The 26,011-nt window shown below is 48.3% G+C and overlaps 1 protein-coding gene across 3 annotated transcripts in view; it reads right to left on the minus strand.

Annotated features, from left to right (window-relative positions):
• LOC130124278 (band 4.1-like protein 3) overlaps positions 1–26,011 on the minus strand; it is a 71,645-nt gene that overhangs the window by 22,532 nt on the left and 23,102 nt on the right. For all 3 annotated transcript variants that reach the window (XM_056293734.1, XM_056293735.1, XM_056293737.1), the window contains exons 3-12: positions 24,263–24,406; positions 14,227–14,331; positions 13,220–13,262; positions 13,019–13,094; positions 12,515–12,733; positions 10,041–10,128; positions 7,133–7,285; positions 6,323–6,420; positions 5,903–6,078; positions 3,913–4,118 (exon numbers count right to left, since the gene is read on the minus strand). In XM_056293734.1, coding sequence (XP_056149709.1) covers positions 3,913–4,118; positions 5,903–6,078; positions 6,323–6,420; positions 7,133–7,285; positions 10,041–10,128; positions 12,515–12,733; positions 13,019–13,094; positions 13,220–13,262; positions 14,227–14,331; positions 24,263–24,406 — 1,308 coding nt within the window. The remainder of the gene's footprint in view (positions 1–3,912; positions 4,119–5,902; positions 6,079–6,322; positions 6,421–7,132; positions 7,286–10,040; positions 10,129–12,514; positions 12,734–13,018; positions 13,095–13,219; positions 13,263–14,226; positions 14,332–24,262; positions 24,407–26,011) is intronic.

The following is a 26,011-nucleotide window of genomic DNA, read 5'->3' on the forward strand; positions in this document are numbered from 1 at the left end:
CCTGACATTTCTGAACCTGGAGGTTAATTTAAACACAAAGCCCTGAACGACTGAGGTTAGAGCTAATAATTTGGTCTAGAAAGTCTATTCTGGTAACTTCAATTAGGAAGAGGTTCATCCATCCATCCATCATCCAAGCTGCTTATCCCAGTTGGGTTCACGGGGATGCTGGAGCCTATCCCAGCAGTCATTGGGCAGCAGGCGGGGAGACGCCCTGGACAGGCCGTCAGTCCATCACAGGGCCGACACACACACACACACACACACACACACACACACACACACACACACACACACACCTACCTAGGGACAATTTAGTATGGCCGATTCCCCTGACCTACATGTCTTTGGACCGCGGGAGGAAATCGGAGCACCCGGAGGAAACTCACACAGACAAGGGGAGAACACGCAAACTCCACACAGAGGATGACCTGGGACGACCCCCAAGGTTGGACTACCCCGGGTCTCAAACCCAGGACCTTCTTGCTGTGAGGTGACTGCGCTAACCACTGCGCCACCGTCCTGCCCGGAAGAGGTTCAGATTGGATAAAAAGAAAGAAAGAAGGCACTACAACACTCAAAGCTGTATTAATAAGATGGTTATAAGGGGAGTCCAGGTAGCTGGAGGTCTATTCCGTCACCTCCCAATACGGGGATCGCTGATACGCCCCGTGTTACCTCTGGCTTGGTCGGGCGTCCCTACAGACACAATTGGCCGTGTCTGCGGGTAGGAAGCCGGACATGGGTATGTGTCCTGGTCGCTGCACTAGCGCCTCCTCTGGTCGGCCGGGGCGCCTGTTCGGGGGGAACTGGGGGGGAATAGCGTGATCCTCCCACACGCTACATCCCCCTGGCGAAACTCCTCACTGTCAGGTGAAAAGAAGCGGCTGGCGACTCCACATGTATCGGAGGAGGCATGTGGTAATCTGCAGCCCTCCCCGGATGGGCAGAGGGGGTGGAGCAGAGACCAGGACGGCTCGGAAGAGTGGGGTAATTGGCCGGATACAATCAGGGGGGGTAAAAGAATCCAAAAAAATAAATAAGTAAGATGGCTATAAATACTTTTAAGCCGTCTGCCAATGTTAAAGTTGTTAATGCGTTACTCATTTATTCATCACTATTTACTGCTCCTTATTATAAAGCATCGCCGTGGTTTAAAAAAAAGGGCAATAATGATCCAGCATCACTTTATTTTGCTTTTCATGGATATTTCTGTCATGCATTGAGGATTTCCTCCCCTCAATGTACAAACCTCTGTGGCGGTCGTGTCTCCGTCAAAGGCAAAGTCGGTTTGTTCGCTGTCAGTCTGCTTTGTCAGACAGACCGAGACCATTCCACACGGCAAGCAGAAAACGAGAGAACCCGACTTGTGAACTTTTGTAAAATATATATATATATATTAATTGAAAACAAAAAAGTAAACAACTCTTAACAGTGACACCTTATAGCCACAAATGGGGAGAATGGAATGCATTGGTTGTTTTACGTATGCGAGTACAGAGTCAGACAACACTAAATATAAAGTTAGCAAATTAAAAAAAAAAAAGAAGGACAAATGAAAAGTAAGCAAGCAAAATTTGGCAAACAGACTCAGAGGAAGTCGAAACCTTCGGTCAGTCACTTTTAAGATTTTCGAATAATATTAAAGAGTTTGACCCGGATTCGGAAAAGGCAAGGTTATGTTCTACGTTGGCTGAATTTCAGACCAGGTAGCGTCACTGGCTCACAATTTGAACGCCGGATTCGACTGGTAAGACAGCAACCTGACTTTCAGGCCCTCCCCCCTCACCGTGCAGGATGATGCCAGGGATGAGCTGGACGCCCGGAACTGGAACTGTCTCTCTGCATCACACGCTACACCCGACACAAGCCGCTCATTTGTTATTCCACAGGAAGCGTTGTTTTGGGGAAAATCCTGACTCTGTCAGGAAGCAGCTAGTTACAGTACTCGGGGTGGGGGGGGGGCCTCGTTGGAGCAAGAGAGAAATTTAAATGGTTTATCTTGTTTTGTGCTGCTTCGCTTGAGGCAAATGGCAATGCAGAGAGACTGGGTGAGTGCAGGGATGTGTGTGGGAGTGTTTCCACGCAGGTGGTTATGATATATTGCATGGTAGCGGTGATGGACTACACTATAAGGATGTGAATGGAGGAAGGTAGTGACTGAGATGGGTTAGGCAAAAAGTTAAGCAATACATTTTCCCGGATTGGTATTCGGTTAAGGATTAGTATTTATGGATGAAAAAGGTGAATTCTTCAAATTCCCAAAATTTAAGACAAACCAACTATGTGTCACAATTTACATTTATTTACATTACACAGATTTTGCCAGTGCTATTATTCGATGGTTAACTGCTCGTGAGGTTGGTGAGGTACAAATTATCCTAAAGAAGTGGAACTTGACTTGGACGCGGGGAAACTAGATCCCCCAACAGTGGTGTTCTCTCTTTGTGTCTAACCCTCTCAGCAGATACAAGCCAATCTGTCAGATAGGAAATGGTGGGAACTTGCATGGATTCATCTCTGTGAACTGCTGATGGGAATGTGGTCTACCGGATGAGACTGTGACCAGGCAGAGATGAGGTTCTGAAAGTAGGAGGACTGACAGACACTGGGACGGACACAGTCCTCAGGTCGGCTCTGGACAAGTGACACAGTACAACGGGGTAACAGGACAGGAAAGTGGCTGTTAACCGCTAAGGTGAACCGTCACTCTAAACCGGGAATATCAAAACACACAGGCGTACGCGCACGCACACACCTCCTCTTCCTCTGAACTGTCATGGTCATGGAAGCCCTGGGCTATGGAGGCGGTCAGGGAGGCAGCCTTGGGCTCCAGGTAGCAGAGGCACAGTGCCAGGGGGAAGGAGAGGGTGAGGGCGTAGGGAACGGAGAAGGAGGTGGAGAGCAGGAAGAAAAAGATGAAGAGGAAGCAGGGGATGAGCGAGGGTGACTTGATGGGCAGGAAGTGCTGTGCGCACTCAGGGAGGAAGTGCAGCTCAGACAAGTCAGGGAAGCTGATGTAGCCATCCTCGTCCAGGATGGACGACAGGTCGGGCAGGTGCAGGGAGAAGGAGAAGAGGGTGCCGCTGCGGCCCTTGCCCTGCTCCAGCCTCTGCTTGCGGGCCGAGAGCAGCAGGGCTTGCTCCTCCAGCAGCGCCGCTTTGCGGTCGGCACGGGCTTGCCTCCGGCGGCACCCGGCGCCACTCTTGGCTGGACTGACCGATGAGGCCCGCTTGCGTGAGCTCTCCCTGCGCCGACGACGCACTTTGGTCGATGAAACGGGGGAGGAGGGGAGAGAGAGCTCGGACCGGAGGGGGTCGGGCGAATACAAACAAGGTGAGCGCTGATGGGGAGGAGGACGACACAGGGGTGACGGGAGGTGAGGATGGAGGCAAGGAAAAAGGTGCATGTGTGTGTGTAAATGGAGAAAGGGGGGGGCGGGGAGGCAAGTGCGCATGATCACACACAATGATAGTGTGGGGTCAAAGGAAGGACAAGAAAAGAAAAGCTAATTAGTAAAGCATACACATGACGAGAAGCACTTAGGCCTAGTCTACTGCGGTGGGTAAGCTGAAAGCATCTGGGATACAATTCAGACAGCCATGTAGTCTAGAAAGAACTGAAAAAAAAAGAAGAAGAAAACAGTCTTCTCGAAGACCTTGCAAAGGACAAGTCACGCAACCACTGCAAAAATCAAAAAATAAAGAAATAAAGAAGTTTCTTCGGTGTGTAACCAGTGTGCCATCACCAAGAGGAATCTTTTACACTCACAGTGGCACATTTGAATAATTATTTCTCATTATGCAAAATACAATCCGATATCACCGACATCACCATCCGAGCCTTTGAATGGTTCTTTTCTCCGATTCGACAATAGCGGCGCTGACCGCAGTGAAAACGCTGGGCGCTTACCTTCATGTCCTGTCTGAGCTGTGTGGGGGGCGTGGGCTCCGGTGCCACGGCGGCGTTGGTTTGGGCTTCCTCTTCCTCCGCCTTCTCCTCCTCCGCCTTCTTCTCTGGCGTCACACTGGTGATCAGCTCTCCCTTGGAGATTACCTTAGTCTCTCCGTCAGAGGCCGTGTCCTTCATGAGGGTCTCGTGGTTTTCCATGATGGGGGCTAGAAGGACAACAGACCACAAAGACGGAAAGATGGATGCAACTGACTAGAATTAGTGGCAATTTAAGTAGATTCAGACTTTCACAGATAACTAACAGCTGACTTCAAATGCCTGGCAAGAAAAAGAATGGTGACTAATTCTGAAGACTTGAAATATTTTGCATTTTTTTCTTTTCTATGATAAATTGGAAATAATTTTGAATAGCTACAGCCCAATACCACCATGATAGTGGCAATAAAGCATCTATCTATCTATCTATCTATCTATCTATCTATCTATCTATCTATCTATCTATCTATGCAAACATGTTGTATAGATGTGGAATTTGCGTAATTTGTTTCTTCCTTGTTTATTTGCACATATCAAATTAATAAAACAATACATGAATGTGTGTATGTGACATTAGAAAAACAAACAAGAGGGCTTCTAAAAACGTGTCATCCACCATCCAAACCGCTTATCCTGTTCAGGGTCGCGGGGATGCTGGAGCCTATCCCAGCAGTCAGTGGGCGGCAGGCGGGGAGACACCCTGGACAGGCCGCCAGTCCATCACAGGGCCGACACACACATGCACACATTCAAACCTAGGGACAATTTAGCACGGCCGAGTCACCTGAACTACTACATGTGTAGGTCAGGACTGTGGGAGGAAATCGGAGCGCATGGAGGAAACCCACGGAAACCCACGCAGACACGGGGGAGAAAATGCAAACTCCACACGGAGGACGACCCGGGACGACTCCCAAGGTTGGACTACCCGGGGCTCGAACCCAGGACCTGCTTGCTGTGAGGCGACGGCGCTAACCACTGCGCCACCGTGTCACCACATAGCAAATGATGAGACAATGTTTGCAAAATAATGACATGGCAATCCACCAGTCAGCGCTTTGCAATGTCCCAATAAGAGCAATGGAAAGCAGTGTTGATCCAATGCTTTGTAAATAAAATACTGCTGGGTAAGTAAAAAGACATTGCTAGAAGAGAGATAATGGTGAGAAGGTGTCGTTGGGGATCTAAAACAGATTCACACTAGGAGCACAATGCATTTTTGGTTTCCTTCCCCAAACCCCAAACCTTTATGAGTGCATTTTATGGAGTAAACTCTGAGGAAGACCACACTTTCAATTAGAGGAAGAAAAAAAAAGAGACAGCATCAACAGGGCACACTTACATCTGCTCCAAGTTAACTTAGCTGCAGAGCTCATCTTGAAAGTTTACTGGCCATAAATAACGATAACTTAAGGATGTAGGACTTGAGGAAATTTTGCAGTGGTCAGCTGGATGACAGGAACTTGATGTAAGCGGAGCGTTTAAACTCTTGAGGGCGTTTGTTGCTACGCACTGATCTGATGAAGACTGTTCAGCTGAAACGAGAACCGTGCTGGAATAAACCTTTTTTTGGAGCATTTAATTTAGTGTGTGAGTCTCATTTCTCTGCCCCATTTTGGTTTGTTTGACTATCTTTGGGACATTATGTGGCAGCACATTACAACGTAGGCCCGGGGCGTCCAGGCAGCGTAGCAGTCTATTCCGTTGCCTACCAACACGGGGATTGGCGGTTCGAATCCCTGTGTTACCTCCGGCTTGGTCGGGCGTCTCTACAGACACAATTGGCCGTGTATTGGAGGAGGCATGTGGTAGTCTGCAGCCCTCCCCGGATCTGCAGAGGGGGTGGAGCAGCGACCGGGGACGGCTCGGAAGAGCGGGGTAATTGGCCGGATACAATTGGGGAGAAAAAGGCCCCCCCCCCCCCCAAAAAAAACCACAGGCCCATGCATCTTACCTCCATCTAGGCTGCGGGACATGTTGTAGCGCTTGCTGGAGGAGCGTTCAAAGAAGGGCGCAGGTCTGATGATCTGAGAGCTGGCTCTGCGGGTCTGAGCCTGTGTTCTGCCACTGTAGCGAAACTTGGAGCCCAGGCCCAGGAACTTCTTTGGAGGTGCCTCAGGGGATACCAGCCTGCCACAGTTATAAAGTACTCGCAGTTAATCAATCCAGACACCGAGCACCGATTCAAGCCCGACACTTGTGAAATATCAGATACTCTCCTGATTTAAATACTCCCCAGACAGCGACTAGCATTCGTCTGGGTGCTTAAAATAACTCAAGGAAGAGCGTTTATGCACATCAACAGCTGTTTTATATACCGTGATGAAGTCCTGGGCTTTTGACTATTTCTACACCTGAAGGAAGTATTTCTTACCTGAAGAAAGTATGGTGCTCCACGCACACCTTCCAGAGCCGCTTGGCAGCACGGTGGTTTGGAAGCTTGAAACCGATCGTGCTTTCAAACTGCTCAAACTGCAAGGCGGATAAAACATTTCCATGTCAGACACATCGTTCTTAAGCTGCAGCACATTTTTCAAATAGGGCCCTTTTTAATCTCTTTATGCTGCACCTCATTTGTTTTATTTGGATAGAAAATACATTAAAATATATATATTTATATTTCTCTTGTTTTTCTTTTTGGATTTTCCCCTCCCGTTTCTCCCAATTGTACTTGGCCAATTACCTCACTCTCCTGAGCCGTCCCAGTCGCCGCTCCACCCCCTCTTCCGAGCCGGGGAGGGCTGCAGACTACCACATGCCTCCTCCGACACATGTGGAGTCGCCAGCCGCTTCTTTTCACCTGACAGTGAGGAGTTTCACCAGGGGGACCTAGCGTGCGGGAGGATCACACTATTCCCCCCAGTTCCCCCTCCCTCCTGACCACCCTGACCAACCAGAGGAGGAGCTAGTGGAGCGACCAGGACACATACCCACAGCCGGCTTCCCACCTACAGACACAGCCAATCGTGTCTGTAGGGACGCCCGACCAAGCCGGAGGTAACACGGGGATTTAAACCGGCGATCCCTGTGCTGGTAGGCAACGGAATAGACCACCACGCCACCCGGACGCCCTTATATTTCTTATTTTTATATATATATCAGTTTCTTCATTGCCTATGATAAGTGCCGCGTAATCAAGTTCCTCATCAATCTGACAGTTTCTGTTGCCCTCATGATGGGTCACCTCGCCGGGGCGGATTTTGATGTAGAAGTTGTTCCTCTTGTAGGAGATCTTGAGGACTTTGGGCCAGGCAAACCTGTTGATCCGCAGCCTGTCTCTGTAGATGAGAAGGCCACTGGCGCAAACACCTAGCATGATCTCCACGCCCTCAGAGTCCTGGGGGAGAAACACACACACACACACACACACACACACATAGGTCAGAACTACACAGTCTCATTGCAGGACAGTAGGAGGGTTATCAGGATTTCAAAAAGAAGCCACTGAGTGGGAACTGGCTCTTCTTTTTTCTATTCTGCGGTACTACTCTACTGATACTACAGTATATATGGGAGATATATACCAGCCAGAGGACAGCAGGGTTGAACTCTGCCAGGTTTGAGACAGAACCAGGGTTAAGCAGGCAGGTGGCAAGTGGAGTCAGGCATTTGGTATCTAATGTACTGTATGCTGGGTTGTAAAAGGTGACCATGAATAAGGCCTCCAAGCGGCCATTTCGTGGCAAATGAAACAATGGAGTGGATGGAGGGGGTGTGTGTGTGTGGACAAAGCAGGTAATGGGGTTGTGGAGTTCACAGGCCTCCTTATGATGTGATGCACGGGGTTGTGCGACTGAAACCAGCGGTGACGTCGAGACGGAGGGAGGCGTGGGTCTGAAGCGGGGGCAACGTGTGTACGGGAACAGCAGAGCGCACGCCGTGATACAAACCACAAATGGCACTCACACCGTCTAAACCATGCATGAGGAATTAACACACCTAAACACAAGACACACACACACACACACACACCCACCCACACACACACACTCTGGTAAGCACATGGAATGCAGCGTCTTACCTCTCCCTCGGCAGGACCCAAGCACTCAAAGAGACTCCCTACCAACTAGGCATTTAATGAGACAGGAGAGAGAACAAAAGAGTTGTGCTGGTCTGATAGGTTCTCCAGTACTTGTATGTCATTATATAGAAAAACTACGACACCCCACACTCCCTGACGAGGTGCAGACGTGCCTCCTCGGTTCAACCGAGCCGGCTCTACCAAAGCACCGTCCCCGTCACGTACTCTAGATCGCCGAGGATGACGCCCCCTTTCATCCTGCCCATCCAGATGCGTTTTTTTTTTTTTTTTTTGGTGGCTCTCAAATAAACACATTTAAATCCAGAGTGATGTCGGTAATGTGCCTCGCCGACAACAGCGGGTCGCGCTGTGGTAATCCAGCTTCCCCTCCCGGTCTCTCCCTCTGCTGCCGGCGTCCTAATGACGCGCTTGATCTCTGTGGCGGGCGGATTAGACACAACAAGAGAATCTCTCAAGTCAAGCTGAGCTCCAACCCCCCCCCCCCCGCCACCCTCCCCTGAAGCAGCGGTGATAACTGTCAGTCAATCAGCAGCGCAGCAGTTGCATGTTAAGCCGTATGTGCCGTTACCGTGCCAACGGTGATGAGCAATGTTGCGGTGCTGGTGAGAAGCGAAAGTGCTGATTTGCAGGGATGAAATGCTTTGGGGTTTGTTTTTTTTTTCCTGGCCAGATTTCGAGCAGAACATGTGACAAAAGCCATCGGGTCACTTGTGTAGGTCCCCTAATTCACCATTCATCAGCGAAGACACAGGCGACATTCTGACACCTGCTTTAACCCTATGTGACCTCCGGGGGCGCCTGCAACCCCTTGCTGGACATCCTGTTATATAAGCTATGTAAAATCATGATCACTGGATATAGAGAAGTTCTTTTCACTTTTTGCTGAGTGCAGAGAGACGTCACCACACAGGGAAGCACTGCTGTGCACCACTGGAAAAATACAGAAACTCGACAAACATTCTTCACAAGGTTTCACTTCACAAGTTTTGTCACAGAGACAAAACAGACATTTTTGTTAAAACAAAAAGTGTTTTCAGATTCACATTAACTCGTAAGCTTCCCTTTTTTTTTGTTGCATAAATACCAAGTTATCTTAGTTTGGCCAATATGGTTTAAATATGCAATATCATTTGGTGCTGGTGCCACTGATTAGCCTAGGTTGTGCCGATAGTGAGCATACCAAATACTGGATAATAGTAATATCCATCCATCCATCATCCAAACCATTTATCCTGCTCTCAGGGTCACAGGGATGCTGGAGCCTATCCCAGCAGTCATTGGGCGACAGGCGGGGAGACACCCTGGACAGGCCGCCAGGCCACCACAGGGCACGCGCACACACACACACACACATACATTCACACCTAGGGACAATTTAGTACAGCCGAGTCACCTGACCTACATGTCTTTGGGCTGTGGGAGGAAACCGGAGGACCCGGAGGAAACCCATGCAGACAAGGGGAGAACATGCAAACGCCACACAGAGGACGACCCCCAAGGTTGGACTGCCCTGGGGCTCGAACCCAGGACCTTCTTGCTGTGAGGCGACCGTGCTGATTTGGTGCTGGTGCCACTGATTAGCCTAGGTTGTGCTGATACTGAGCATACCATATACTGGATAATACTACTCCTCAGATCTACAATACAGACACACAACCTTTTTTGAAGCTTGGGTCAGAAAGGGTTAAAATCAAAATTCATTTCCAAACTGAATTTCTTCTCATTTGTGAAAGGGCAAGAGTCAAGTTCATTTTATTTGTATAGCCCAATATCACAAATTGCAAAATTGCCTGTGGGGGCTTTCAGAGTAGCAGATGAAAAGTAATTTGGTGTTGTGGACGGATGATGGCTAAGAAGTTCATAACAAGGCATTAAGGGTGTCTCCAGCTGTGATGAGTGTCTCCAGCTGTTTCATCAAAACTTCCAAACAGGCTTTTCACGGAGTATAATGATCAGCACTCCGATGGATATTCTAATGACTCTGACGAACCTCTGCTAATGTACCACCAGCTGCTAAGCTGTGAGGGAAACCATTACAGCCCGCTCTTACCTTCGCATGGTGGAGATCCACACCGTACATGGACAGCTTCTTGGCGTTTTCCAGGAAATGCATCTCTGCATCAGCCGGCGTCATCCCTCTGACACACCAGGACAGAAGTCAAGTCAAACTTTATTTATACAGCACATCTCATACACAGGCAACACAATGTGCTTTACATAAAGTGGCAATACAATCGAAACACAATCAGAAAAGTGCAAATGTAGAAAATAAATATGCATATGAAAACAGATCAGACATGCCAGGTCAAAGGGTAAAGGTAAAGCGGAGAGAAGGGTGATGCTCTCTATGCATAAAACTAGTGCTATGGGGTTCATTCTGTTCGATTTTCTTTTTTAGATTTTTTTTTTAAATTTCCCCCCTTTTTCTCCCCAGTTGTACCCGTCCAATTACCCCACTCTTCCGAGCCGTCCTGGTCGCTGCTCCACCCCCTCTGCCGCTCCGAGGAGGGCTGCAGACTACCACATGCCTCCTCCAAAACACGTGGAGTCGCCAGCCACTTCTTTTCACCTGACAGTGAGGAGTTTCACCAGGGGGACGTAGCACGTGGGAGGATCACACTATTACCCCCAGTCCCCCCCGCCGAACAGGCACCCCAACCAATCAGAGGAGGCGCTAATGCAGCGACCAGGACACATACCCACACCTGGCTTCTCACCCGAAGACACGACCAATTGTGTCTGTAGGGACGCCCGACCAAGCCGGAGGTAACACGGGAATTCGAACCGGCGAGCCCCATATTGGTAGACAATGGACTAGACAGCTACACTACGCTACCCGGACGCTCTAGATTTTTTTCTTTTGAGGAAATAATTTGTCTTCATCAAGCAGTGAAGGACAGGAGAGACACGGGGGCAGACAAACAACAAAAGCTCCTGGGTTGGGGTGCAGCCCAGGAGAGTGCATTGAGACCTATGTGGGACGCACTCATAAGCAGCTGTGCCAACATGAAGCATCAGAAAAACGATAACAGATTTTTACAACATAATGTGAGTGTCATCTTTATGGGGGCTCTCAACAAATGGGCCACAAAATATGATAAGTGCATACATTTTTAGCATGGGTGGCCTCAGAGAGAACAGAATTGAAATTCTGGCAGCACAACGCTGTGCTCCACCCATCAAGCTACAGAGAACCGTGTCAAATTGCGCACAAATCAATACAGCATAGAGTGGAGGTTTCAGACGAAGGACTACAGCCAGCAAAAACCATTTATAGAAAAGGACATATTTTATGCCTGCTACATCCATCTACAGGAAAAGACATTCAGTAGAGATGTTGGGTTTCAGAACAACGGAATGAGTGTAGAGGTCTCAGGACTGAGCTGTCATTTGTTGGATGTATGAACATTTTATGGTGTAATCCTCAACGTACTCTAACAGAATTTGTGTTTGTCACATTATGGATTAAGAGTAGTGGGCTGCACACTTGATCAGAACAAAAAGTGAAAAACAGCTATATTGACCATTGTAATTTCATACTCATAATAGAGAAACTGCTTTTAAATGAGAGCCAGCAGACATACAGAACACTGTATTCTGATGCTGTGCTGATAATCTGGCCAGCAAATCAAGTCGCAACTTGGAAAGATGATCTTGCATTGCAATGGAACCGAAGAAATGAGTAAACTTAAGCTGATGGTATACACCCCCCCCCCCAATTTACTAAGAATTCCATCCATCCATCATCCAAACCGCTAATCCTGCTCTCAGGGTCGTGGGGATGCTGGAGCCTATCCCAGCAGTCATTGGGCAGCAGGCAGGGAGACACCCTGGAGGCCGCCAGTCCATCACAGGACCAACACACACACACACACACACACACACATTCATACCTAGGGACAATTTAATATGGCCGATTCACCTGACCTACATGTCTTTGGACTGTGGGAGGAAACTGAAGCCCCCGGAGGAAACCCACGCAGACATGGGGAGAACATGCAAACTCCACACAGAGGACAACCCGGGACGACCCCCAAGGTTGGACTACCCCGGGGCTTGAACTCAGGACCTTCTTGCTGTGAGGCGACCGTGCTAACCACTGCATCACCGTGCCGCCTTTACTAAGAATTGATGCAGAAATGTGTGCGTTATAATTCATTTTGCAAATTCAGAAAAATGAACGAGTCCTTGTCAGTATCATACAACCCTTATATGATGGTTGGAGCGATTTCACAATTTCATATTAAATGGTCTTTTTCATAAGTCGATAAAATCTTATTAATATTAGTTAATGATTTTTTTTCTTCCAAATAAGTCAGTGACAGCTGTAGCTACAACTGGCTTAAGTTGAGTTCTTTTCTGGTTCAAAATTATACGAGAGTTTAAGAAATCATATGCATCGGTGTATTATATGGTTTCACACTCTACCATAACCTCTTATGACTTCCTCTGACTCTTTTCTATACTGTCCAGGAAAGAAAGAAGGCCTCTAAAAAATTAAAACCGGGAGGAAAGAAAACTGACTTGTAGTTCTTGTGGAGCTCCATGACCTTCTCCTCTAGTTCTTTGGTTTGGTTGGGGGCGAAGCGTAGCTCGCTGATGTAGTCGCTGCCGAGCTCCTCGGGGTCGTAGTCTCCCAGTTCGGACTGCACTGTGTAGGAGCCCAGCACCGTGTGGGTGGCGAAGGAGCAAGGCAGGCGGCCCGAAACCACATCGTCTCTCAGCTGCAAGCACAGGTAGTACCTGAGCGAGAGAGTTTGATTTGTCATTAAGTTGCTGTTGTCCACAATAAGTTCTTGATTTTCATCTTGTTTTTGCCTGTTGCTTTATAGGTGAAAGATTTTTTTAGTGCCTCTCTAGCTTTTAAGAATTCACTTTCTCCACTTGATTATTTTTGTGCAACCCCCCCCCCCAAAACAGAACACTATAAGGTACGTATGTACCATAGAAGCACATTTTCCAGTTATGCAGAAGTAAATGTGTGCAAACTAAAGAGTATAAATTATTTTAAATTAGCTCGTGTCCCACCTTGTGATGTCCTCGGATAACTGGGAAGGGTCTGGAGGGTAGAATTTCACATTGAAAGCAAAGTTCCATGGCCCAGCTGCAAAAACACACAAAAATAAAATAACATTTAATGGGATGAGTTGAATTTTACAAATGCAAATGTGTTGCTTGGCTTGGTTCAAATCAGAATTGATAATGAGGCGGTCTTGTCTGAGTACGTACTCCTAATCTGCTTCTTCAGCTCCTTGGTCGGGTCGAGCCAGTTCTGTAATGAAGCACAGTAATGAAAAACGTTAATCACCACTAACCTCCCCGTCATTGTAAAATCAGTTATCGAGGATCAGCTCTGAGGCACGACCCCTCCACTGATCCCAGGACACAAAAACCCGAGAAGAATTCCTTTTTTTAAATGGATCCTTAGGCGTGGGAACGCCCTGCCTGAGGAGCTTAGGATGCCATAATCATCTTTATCCGGTTTCTTCAACAATTTCTTCAGAATTGCTTTTGTGAAGTTTTACTTACCCCATTTCACTCCCTCCTCCCTTCTGTCCCCTTTTGTCTGTTCCGTTTCCCTCCAGCCCTGCTTTTAATAATGTCCATCACTTCAAATTAAATGGGTCCCTCCCCCCTTTTTCTCCCCAATTGTACCCGTCCAATTACCCCACTCTTCCGAGCCGTCCTGGTCTCTGCTCCAACCCCGATCCGGGGAGGGCTGCAGACTACCACATGCCTCCTCCGATACACGTGGAGTTGCCAGCCGCTTGTTTTCACCTGACAGTGAGGAGTTTCACCAGGGGGACGTAGCGCGTGGGAGGATCACGCTATTCCCCCCCCAGTTTCCCCCTCCCCCGAACAGGTGCCCCGACCGACCAGAGGAGGCGCTGGTGCAGCAACCAGGACACATACCCACATCCGGCTTCCCACCCACAGACATGGACAATTGTGTCTGTTGGGATGCCCGACCAAGCCGGAGGTAACACGGGGATTCAAACTGGCGATCCCCATATTGGTAGGCAGTGGAATAGACCACCACGCCACTTTCTGTCTGTAAAGCCCTTTGTAACAAATGTACAAAAAAATTGTTCCATGAGAGCCATTTATAAAACCATTAGCATCAATTTTATTTATAGTAGAACTAACGTTTCTATCATCATCATCATCATCATCAGTCTCATCATCATTGTTATTATTACTATTGGTACTGCCATTATTGTTATTTCCTGCTTTACCTTCTGGTTTTCCACATCTCTGTATGTGATGCCGAAGTAGTCCTTCTCCAGCAGGTTGAGATGATCACATACTTTGTCAAACAGCACCTGGCCCTTGGCTCTTTTCTAAAGGCGAAACAAAACCAAACATTGGTTATTTGACTTCGGAGAGTAAATGTCATGTGGTCGTCACGCTGAAGGCGGAACGCTGCATCCTGGCAACTGCGGCTGGGATGTCACGTTTCATGGAGAATCCCCACTAAGACGCTGTGACCCACCCTCTCAAGTTGACCGAGATTCTTATTCTGTGATGGAAATATTCTCCGGGTCAACAGCGGAGATAATTCGTTTTACCTGCTGTCGTGTGAAGACCAGAGAAAACACGACCGCTGATATTTCCTCCCACTTGGTGTTAAACTGTTACGGAAGCACCTTACGCGCACTAGTGCATGTGTTTAATAAGGGTGGCCAAACGGGGAATTAAACCAGCGACCCTTTTATTGCTGATGGCATTTTCCACTCGATGCCCTACAGGGGGAGCAATTCCTCTATAATAACCATAAATAGAAAAACACAAACAAAAAGAAGAGGGAGTGTAAGTGGTGTACACAAAAACGTTTAAAAGATAAAGTATAGTATCTTTTAAATATATATATTTAAAAGATAAAGTCTTAGGTTCACCACTCAAATACAAAACACGGAGCGGAAAGGAGTCCCCCTTAAGATCAGAAATGCTTCAATTTACCTGCAAAGTTGTACTGAGAATTAAAAAACAGCAAAAGCATACTCTGGTGAACACGTGAGGCTGAAACATGTCAGTTTGTTTGTTTGTTTTATGTTCAATAGCAAATTAAGAATAGAAGGGGGCGTCCGTGTAGCATAGCGGTCTATTCCGTTGCCTACCAACTCGCTGGTTCGAATCCCTGTTTAACTGCCAACTTGGTCAGGCGTCCCTACAGACACAATTGGCCTGTGGGTGGGAAGCCGGGTGTGGGTCTGTGTCCTGGTCGCTGCACTAGCGCCTCCTCTGGCCTGTTTGGGGGGGGAGACTGGGGGGAATAGTGTGATCATCCCACGCGCTACGTCCCCCAGGTGAAACTCCTCACTGTCAGGTGAAAAGAAGCAGCTGGCGACTCCACATGTATCAGAGGAGGCATGTGGTAGTCTGCAGCCCTCCCCGGGTCGGCAGAGCGGATGGAGCACAGACCAGGACGGCTCGGAAGAGTGGGGTAATTGGCGTGATACAATTGGGGAGGGGGAATAGAAGGGTAATTAAGGGTAAATAGAGCCATTTTAAATGTTAAGGGTATACTGCCTTGGTTGGGTTTGTTACTGTTTCGAACCTAAATAAACGAGTGTTTGAATTCCTGAACTTGAGGGTGAGACTGCACAGGGCACTGGGTGTCATGTATACACCGCTGAGTCATTGGCGTGGCGCACAGTCAACTCCAAAGGGGGAGGAGACTCATCTGGTGGACTAGCTGCCTTTTTTTTTTTTAAGGTCTCCACTACCACAGCACAGCAACCCCCACCTGCCTGCCCCGTGTCATGGTCCAAATCCAGCAGAACCCTGGCTGATCCTCACATCTGGCTCCCAGTCATTTCACTGCAATGCCCCTGTTACATCAGCAGCGCTGATGTAACAGGGGCAGTCCATCCATGACATAAAGTCCATCCATGACATAAACACTCATGCAAGGCTGCAACCCACACTCCTCAGTTACACACACAGTTTGCAGACCACAAACTATAGCATAAGGTAGGGCATGGCAATAATTCATTACTGTTTATCGCCATTCAGTGGTATTGTATCAGAACGAAATTTGAATATTGTCACATCCATCCATCATCCAAGCCGCTTATCCTGCTCTCAGGGTCGCGGGGATGCTGGAGCCAATCCCAGCAGTCATTGGGCGGCAGGCGGGGAGACACCCTGGACAGGCCGCCAGTCCGTCACAGGGCTGACACACACACACCTAGGGACAATTTAGTACGGCCGATTCACCTGACCTACAGGTCTTTGGACTGTGGCAGGAAACCGGAGCACCCGGAGGAAACCCACGCAGACACGGGGAGAACATGCAAACTCCACACAGAGGACGACCCGGGATTGGAAAAATTTGGGATTTGGAAAAAAAAAAAAATCTTGTAGATGTGTGTCAGGAAGGCCACCCAACATAAAATTTTGCCAAATTATTATGTGGATTGACAAGACCGCCATCGGTGCTGTGCACTCACAGGGTACCGATGGAAACTACCAAATCTGCTATGGCGACCCCTGGGAAAGGGGGAACAAGTTGAAAGAAGAAGAAGATATATAGAGGAATACACCCATATACAGGAATAAACAATGTATTTAGTATTGTGTATGCATCATCTGTGTGTGTGTGTGTGTGTGTGTGTACGCACAAAAGACTTGCAATACTCAACACACGGTTGTGGTTAAGGTAGATTAGGCATGCTTGTGTGTGTGTGCGCTTGTGTGTGTCTGCCTGCGTGATTTGAGCGGTCCTATAAAGCCGATGGAGATAGTTAATCCTAAAGGAACTTCTCCTGGGGAATTAGTCGAGTCATGTCAGACTAGCGCTGCCTTGCTGTGATAGTGGCCTCGCATCTCAACTCTCAACCCTACCACCAACAGGTTTTCATGCAAAATAACACACAAAAAACAAAAAAACTGGCATTACACCCTGTAGACCTAGGTCTATTCTGTTGGCCTATCCAGTTTTCAGTCACGATACACACTATGGCAAGACAGTGTGCGCAGCGAGTTAAAACGCGGCACGGTGCTCACAGGCATCTCAAGCTACTGATCCTCCCTCCAGAAAGTGTGTAACGTAACTCAAGACAAGAGGAGGAAACTGCAGAGACAAACAGCACCAGGAGAATTTCATGGGAAATTTGTGACCAAATAAATAAATACTGATATCTTGAGCAAGCCTGGAAGGAGTGATTCACGATTATTCCTACTGCAGTCTCTCCCACAGAGCGGCGTTGCAGCAGCTTTGTACCACTTGGAGCCGCACAGCGACTGAACAAGGGCAGTTATGTCCTGTTTCACAGCTCATGCAAGACGACGACACACGGTTCTTTTCAAGTTCCATCCATCCATTATCCAAACCGCTTATGCCGCTGTCAGGGTCGTGGGGATGCTGCAGCCTATCCCAACAGTCATTGGGCGGGCAGCAGGCGGGGAGACACCCTGGACAGGCCGCCAGTCCACCACAGGGCCGACACATTCACACCTAGGGACAATTTAGTACGGCCGATTCACCTGACCTACATGTCTTTGGACTGTGGGAGGAAACCGGAGCACCCGGAGGAAACCCACGCAGGCACGGGGAGAACATGCGAACTCCACACAGAGGACGACCCCCAAGGTTGGACTACCCCGGGGCTCGAACCCAGGACCTTCTTGCTGGGAGGCGACCGCGCCACCATACCGTGCCGCCTGTTCTTTCCAAGTTGAAATGTCTAATTAATGCATCTTTCACTTCCTGTGAAATTAATTAGATACAATTCAACCAAGAACGGGTATGATGTGAGGAGCAAGCAACGGTGCTTCCCACTGTGGCAAAGTCTGCTAGTATGCAGGTATAGGGGAGAAGAGTGTCTCACCCCTCGCCGGGAGGCCTTCATTTACCACCGTGACCAAACTGAAACACAGGGCTGTAGAGCCAAACCACTTATTAAAAGACAACATGCAACTAGTCTGGAAGGTAGAATAAAAAAACCTCGCTTAAGGGAGGGTTCAAAATCATTTTAAATGGAGGCTGAGATGTTTTTTTTAGCGCTTCTGTTGAAGCCATATGCCGGCGCCCTCTGAGGGGAGGGCGAGAGAACATCTTTTCTGTGTCATACAAGATGGTGAGAAACACCTAGTAAGAGACATTTTTCCCCACAGGAGAAAAATTAGTTGAGCTAGAAAACCGAGAGGCAGGGGAGACAAAAATGTCATATCTTGACATTCTGGGCCTGTTTCAAATGGGGATGGGAGGAGGAGGAGGAGGAGGAGGAGGAGGAATCTCTTGCAGTTTTCTGAAGATGCTCTAGCCTGAACTGTATCATTGTGTACCTGCAGGTTTTAAACAGGTCTAAAAGTGTTTTCTTTTAAACAAGGCCGTTTGAATTTTTTTCTCCCCCCTTTTCTCCCCAATTGTACCCGTCCATATTACCCCACTGATCCGAACCACCCGCCCCGGTCGCTGCTCCACCCCCTCTGCTGATCCAGGGAGGGCTGCAGACTACCACATGCCCCCTGCAATACACGTGGAGTCGCCAGCCGCTTCTTTTCACCTGACAACCAGGGGGACGTAGCGCATAGGAGGATCACGATACTCCCCCCAGTTCCCCCTGAACAGGCGCCCCGACCAACCAGAAGAGGCGCTAGTGCAGCGACCAGGACACATACCCACATCCGGCTTCCCACCCGCAGATACGGCCAATTGTGTCTGTTGGGACGCCTGACCAAGCCGTACATAACACGGGGATTCGAACTGGCGATCCCTGTGTTGGTAAGCAATGGAATAGACCGGCCACACTACCCAGACGCTCCCTAGCTGTTTGAATTTCTTCATACAACCAACAGTTTTTTAGCCGAGTGCTTTTAATTGATCATGGCTGTGCTTTACTGGCACGTTAAGCGTTCCATCCATCCATTATCCTAAGCGCTTAGCCTGCTCTCAGGGTCGCGGGGATGTTGGAGCCAGCAGTCATTGGGCAGCAGGCAGGGAGACACCTTGGACAGGCCGCCAGACCATCACAGCCCCCCCCCCACACACACACACACACATACATTCACATCTAGGGACAATTTAGTACGGCTGATTCACCTGACCTACATGTCTTTGGACTGTGGGAGGAACCGCAGCACCCGGAGGAAACCCACGCAGACACGGGGAGAACATGCAAACTCCACACAGAGGACAACCTGGGACGACCCCCAAGGTTGGACTACTACCCTGGGGCTCGAACCCAGGACCTTCTTGCTGTGAGGTGACTGCGCTAACCGCTGCATAGCTGTGCCATTTAATCTGAATATAATAAAATATAAATATAATATAATGATAATAAAAGAATACAAGATATTCTGGAGTGCCCTCCTCCACTTGACTGGTGCTGGCAGTTAGCACCAAGCTACATTTCATGTCTGCTGCCTCACAGTCAGACCCAGCTGTGGGCCGATCCAGTATCATCGCAGTGCTAAATGCCACTCCATCTGAAAACCTGCGTTCGCAGCTTCTCTTTGACTGCCCAGTGGTTTAACACCATTCCATGAGCTAATCTGCATGTCAACAGTCATGCGACCTACTGAAGTGCCCTGGAGCAAGACAACGAAGCTGCTTTCTCCATCTAGGCTGATCTGAATAAGCACAGCTGCGTGGGAATCTAAACTTTTGGGCACGAGGTAGAACAGAGTCACCGTACAGCCTGCAGAGTCCCGGGGCAAGACCAGTTTCTTTTAAAACCCAAAAGGTCTTCCTTCGTGTTCCTGTTAATGTCCCCAATAAACTAGCCCACGGTCAGGGGCACCTCTGTAGCCGAATGGTTAGAGCGCATACCACATGGTCGCAGCATCGCCGGTTCGAATCCAGCCAGTGACATTTGATGAATGTCATAACCCTCTCTCGCTCCCTCGTTTCCTGTCTGTCTCACTACCGCTATCTAATAAAGAGGTATAAAAATAAATAAATAAGAATAGAATAAAAACAACTAACCCATGGTCAGTTCTAGCTAACCCTCCATTAATGATGGGTTGTGGGTAGGGTGAGATGATCCTAAACTTGAGCCTCAACCCAGGCAGCCTTGGCAGGAGGCAGGGCTGGGGGATTACAGGTCACTAAACAGATGGGACAACAGGATTCATCTGGCGCCTGCCCTACCCTGCCTTACCCTGCCTTACCCTTGATGCAAACATCTTACACTCACGCCATTAAGAACACACACACACACACACACACACACACACCCGTAAAACATCCCCACTAAATCCATCATCGCTACAACTTACTCCAGCCTGACAAACTGCCTCACTGAAATTAATCATGGATGCGAGCCAACTTCCTCACACTAAACTGTGATAAATCTGACACCATCATCATCAGTCGCGAATCCCTCACCAAAACCACTCGCAACTTCTGCCTCACCATCGATAACTCCACTCCGTCCCACACATCCGCAACCACTGAATCATTTTTGAAAGCAACCTCTCTGAACACCACCTCAATCACATCACCAGAACTGCCTTTCTCCACCTAAAAAACATAGCTCGTCTCCGCCCGTCACGCTCCTTCTCTGCTGCTGAAAGCTGACCCATGTCTTCATCACATCCAGAACTGACTACTGCAACAGCATTCTCTACGGCTCATCATCCAAAGTCCTAAACAAACTCCAGTTCATCCAGAACTCTGCTGCCCGCCTGCTCCCCCACTCCCGCTCCCGTGACCACATCACCCCTGTCCTCCAGAACCTCCACCGGCTCCCTGTCCCACAACTGATCCAATTCAAAGTCCTTCTCCTCGCTCACAAAGCCCTCCATAACCAGGCCCCCTCCTACCTCACTGACCTGCTCCACTACCATACTGCTCCCCGCAGCCTTCAGACCTGAGGTGACAGAGCCTTCTCCACAGCTGCCCCCTCCCTCTGGAGACCCCTCCCTAAACACATCAGAGACTGCACCCATCTGTCCACATTCACATCATTAATCAATACTCCCCTCCTCAGAATTGCTTTTCATGTGTGATTACTGTGTTTTATGCTTTTGGTGTGATGTTTCTGTTTATTTTAACATATGTAAAGCTACTTTGAGTACTTTGGAAAGCGCTGTACAGCTCAAATGTATTACTATTATTATTACTATCATTATTCCATCCATCCATCCATCCATCCATCCATCCATCCATTATCCAGGCCGCATATCCAAATCAGGGTCACGGGATGTTGGAGCCTATCTCAGCAGTCATTGGGCAGCAGGCGGGGAGACATCCTGGACAGGCTACCAATCCATCACAGGGCGCGCGCGCACACACACACACACACACACACACACACACACACACACACACACACACACACACACCTAGGGACAATTTAGTGTGGCTGATTCACCTGACCTACATGTCTTTAGATTGTGGGAGAAAACCGGAGCCCCCGGAGGAAACCCACGCAGACACGGGGAGAACATGCAAACTCCACACAGAGGATGACCCGGGACAACCCCCAAGGTTGGACTACCCCGGGGCTCGAACCCAGGACCTTGTTGCGGTGAGGCGACCACACTCACCACTGTGCCGCCACTATCATTAATAACAATAAACAATACAGCTTCACATAATGTTTCATAAACAAGTATTGCTACAATGTGAATATTAGGTAAATAACCTAGCCGCCTGCCGCCCAGTGACTGCTGGGATAGGCTCCGGCACCCCGCGACCCTGAGAGCAGCAGAAGCAGTTTGGATGATGGATGGATGGATAGGTAAATAACACTTTATCTGCTATTGACACTTTGTACGTAGTTACATCACAATGTGATGCACTTACTTTAAATCTCAAATTCAACACATACTTTTTTGTTGCTTGTTTGTGCGTTTTCAAAGAGAGTGTGACTCATGGCTACCTTGACAAGTACAAGCTTCTAAAATAGTCCTGCCGTAGAACCCTGATACAGATGTACTCAGTGGGATACAGGTCCAAACTGACTACCGTTTCCCGACTACCATCCTTGGGATCCCTTGCTGGAGCCGCAGCGGGAGGTCAAGCTGCCAACTAATCACGGTGACACAAAGGGTGCAACACTGATTCCCCACAACAAACGCTCCCATTTCACAGCCCCCCCCCCCCAAACAGTCAGTTAATCCCGTAGTCCAAATCCCTGGCGAGGGGGAATCTGTTTAAAGGGAGACTGGGGAGGAGGGTCTGAATCACCGCCACGCTGGATCTCCTCTTCCCTGGCCAGCGAGCTCACACTTTGGAAAAGTGCAAAGTTGGCGTCTCACCCTCAAACTCAACTTTGAAATGACACTCAGCTTGGCAAACTTGGGGGAAAAATCTTAACAGCTTCAACTTGTAGCATCAGAAAATAAACACGAGGGACGTCCGGGTGGCGTGGCGGTCTATTCCATTGCCTACCAACACGGGGATCACCGGTTCAAATCCCCGTGTTACCTCTGGCTTGATTCGACATCCCTACAGACACAACTGGCCGTGTCTGGGAAGCTGGATATGGGTATGTGTCCTGGTTGCTGCACTAGCGCCTCCTCTGGTCGGTCGGGGCACCTGTTCGGGGGGGGACTGGGGGGGAACAGCGTGTTCTCCCACATGCTACATCCCCCTGGTGAAACTCCTCACTGGGACGGCTCGGAAGAGCGGGGTAATTGGCCAGGTACAATTGGGGAGAAAAAGGGGGAAAAAAACCATAAAACAAACGTCTTTGAAAAGTTTATGATTTACCTTTACTGCTGAATAAAGTGTTTTCAAAGGAGAACATGCACACGTGGAATCATCATCATCATCATCATGAGTGGAATATATACACCCCCCCCTTTTCTCCCCAGTTGTACCTGGTCAATTTACCCCACTCTTCCGAGCCGTCCCGGTTGCTGCTCCACCCCCTCTGCCGATCCGGGGAGGGCTGCAGACTACCACAAGCCTCCTCCGATACATGTGGAGTCGCCAGCCGCCTCTTTTCACCTGACAGTGAGGAGTTTCGCCAGGGGGACGTAGTGCGTGGGAGGGTCACGCTATTCCCCCCAGTCCCCCCTCCCCCCTGAACAGGTGCCCCGACCTACCAGAGGAGGCGCTAGTGCAGCGGCCAGGACACATACCCACATCTGGCTTCCCACCCGCAGACACGGCCAATTGCGTCTGTAGGGACGCCCGACCAAGCCAGAGGTAACACAGGGATTCGAACCGTTGATCCCCGTGTTGGTAGGCAACGGAATAGACCGCTACGCTACCCGGACCCCTTGGAATATATACATCTTACTTATAAACCAAGTCAACCAATGCATGCTGCGGTGCTGTAATGTGCCATGAACTTCGATGCTCGAGTTCTTTTAATACTTCAACAGGTCCTTCACATTTTACACACACGTGATCCTCGTATCCAAAGCGCTTGGAGAGGACCCATAGCTGCTGGTTGACACTCACACTTTCACAGTGGCAAAGATGAAATTCTCGACCATCTCCCTAACCATTGGGCTAACCTGCTGACCAGTGGAAAAGGCAGAAGGAAATTTGGGTATTTATGCAAGTGTCCCCCCCCTAAAAAAGCACAGTATCAAAGAAACCCATTGTAACTCTGACCACCAAATTATGACCACTGCTGGGAAATGTGAAATTGAAAATGACAGGGCATGTTGGTGGCTCCGCCAGTTTAGAACGTCTACCATATGGTCTCAGACCAAAACTGCAACATCCTGCCTTTGAATCTGGTGCAGGACCAATGCTGCATGTCACCCCTCCCCTTTTCACCCAGTCTTACCCGCCATATCAAATGGAGCAAAAAATTGCCCTAAAATAATCTGTAAAGCAGAAAAAAAAATCAACTTATAATTTAGAGTTATTTTGTCACAAAATACGCCCGACTGTACAAATTTGTTTTTATCATTTTGATGAATTTTCCAAAAATATTTTTTTAAAAACATGGACCAAAAATGGGGTCTGGTGTGGCAGTAAATAAATGAATAGGATAAACTAAGACCTCGAGTTGGTGACGGTTCCAGAAAAGCCTTTAACATTCTCTTTACCTTTTAAGACCCTGTCCTCTTATAAAATACATCATTTTACTACTTGCTTCAGGTTGAGTCTCCACGATTTGTATCAGCCATCAACCCTTTTCTGTAAATCAAAAGCCGGGTAAACTAACCCTAACCCTCCGCCGTCAAACCTCAAAGTGAAAATACTCCGACAACAGTTCCGATGGTTCTATACTGAATCACCGGGAAAGCCCCATGACCGCTCCCGCCTCAATAACACACACACACACACACACACACACAATATATAGAATAAAATAACCCACCAACACCCACTCTTGGCACCCCAGGGTATCTCACCTCCATAGGGAGTGTGTAGTCGGAGCCGTCCAATAAGGTGACCTTACACTGCATGATCTTCAACTTCTTTACTCCTCTCAACGGAGACCTGGTAAGACGACTAGTGGATGACCTGTGGGATACCTGGTCCTCTTCCTCCTGCTCCTGTATGAGACAGAATGATGATAAGACTGGCATCAACAGAATGGAGAGGGGCAAATATAGTTAGTCCATGTGGTTTCTTTGGAACATACATTAAGTCCTGTTCGCCTTGTTGGATTCTCCCAGTGTGGCTTTGTCATTAAGACATTGGGCCTCATTCATCAATAGTTCACGACTACAAATTTGTTCTTTCACACCCATGGATTTTTAACCCTGAAGTTTACCTTAGAGACCAATGTAGAACCTGGGTAACCCCTGAATTTAGACACCGGTTGGCTAACACTGATGTGTTTGCAGGCCTGTGAGATTGCTTGTTGCAAGAGGTAGAAAATAGATGTTAGGGGAAAGAATTACAAATAAATCAGGCTTTGCTTCTGACTGTGAGACAATCTTGAGAGCTAAAGAAATTCCATGGGTGTATACAAACAAATTTGTATGTATAAACAATTGATAAATGAGGCCCATTGTGATCGTCAAAACCTATTTCAATTTGTCAAATTAAGGGATTGCCATCCACATCCGGCCAGTGCGGTGACTAGGTGGTTGGCAGTGTGTCACTTGGGATTTTTCTGATCTCTGTGCGGAGTTTGCATGTCATCCCTGTGTTGGTGAGGGTCTCTTCTAGGGGCTCCCGTTTCCACCCCCAGTCCACAGACATGCATTTTACATGCTTCGGCAACTCTACATTGCTCCCAGATGTGAATGGTGTGTGAGTGATTGTGTGTCTGGGTCCTGTGACAGACTGGCGACTTGTCCAGGATGTTTCTCGGCCTTCTGTAATGCCTGCTGAGATAGACTCCAGTCCCCCACCACCCGGAGTAGGTATGGAGAATGATCAACATCATAACAGAAGCATTTACTCTGCACGACCCGCTGAAGAAAGCGCAAATATAAACTGAGACACACAAAAATGTCTCCTGTATGCTTTAGATTTACTTAACCATGTCAAACAGACCTTAGAATCACAGTTGTCTGTTGAAGGGAAAAAAAAAACAGTTCCATCGTCTACATCCAAAAACTAAAAATAGACAGCAAGACCAAGGGTGAACTGAGTCAGGTCCCACTGAGTAGACCTCAAGGTGTGCCGCCATTTTCACATAACCAGAGAAATCCAATTGTCTACTTCACTGAAAAAAAAGCACTTCTTGAGTGGCTGTTGAGTACGGGGTGTTTCGTCTTCTTACTCTAAAAGTAAAATTTCAACTCCTTTCTGTTCGAAACTTCAACCCAAGCCCACTATATTACACGTACTTAATGTACATGTATTACAGACCAGCAACACTAACACACATGGACTAAGTTATGCCGGTGTAATATCTCAGCCCAAGTGAACATGTCTCAGAGGCAATACTAAAACTGCCACGTCAGAGTGCCCAGCTTTCTCAAGGGCAGAGCATCTTCCATGATCTCCAGTATGACACACTGAATAATGGCTGGATAATGTAGCCTACTGGACCTTTGATCTCCAGTATGACACACTGGCTAATGGCTGGATAGCGTAGCCTACTGGACCTTTGATCTCCAGTATGACACACTGGATAATGTAACCTACTGGAACTTTGATCTCCAGTAAGTAACACTGGATAATGGTTGGATAGTGTAGCCTAC

This window comes from Lampris incognitus, chromosome 14 (assembly GCF_029633865.1).
Source record: "Lampris incognitus isolate fLamInc1 chromosome 14, fLamInc1.hap2, whole genome shotgun sequence".
Classification (NCBI taxonomy): Eukaryota; Metazoa; Chordata; class Actinopteri; order Lampriformes; family Lampridae; genus Lampris; species Lampris incognitus.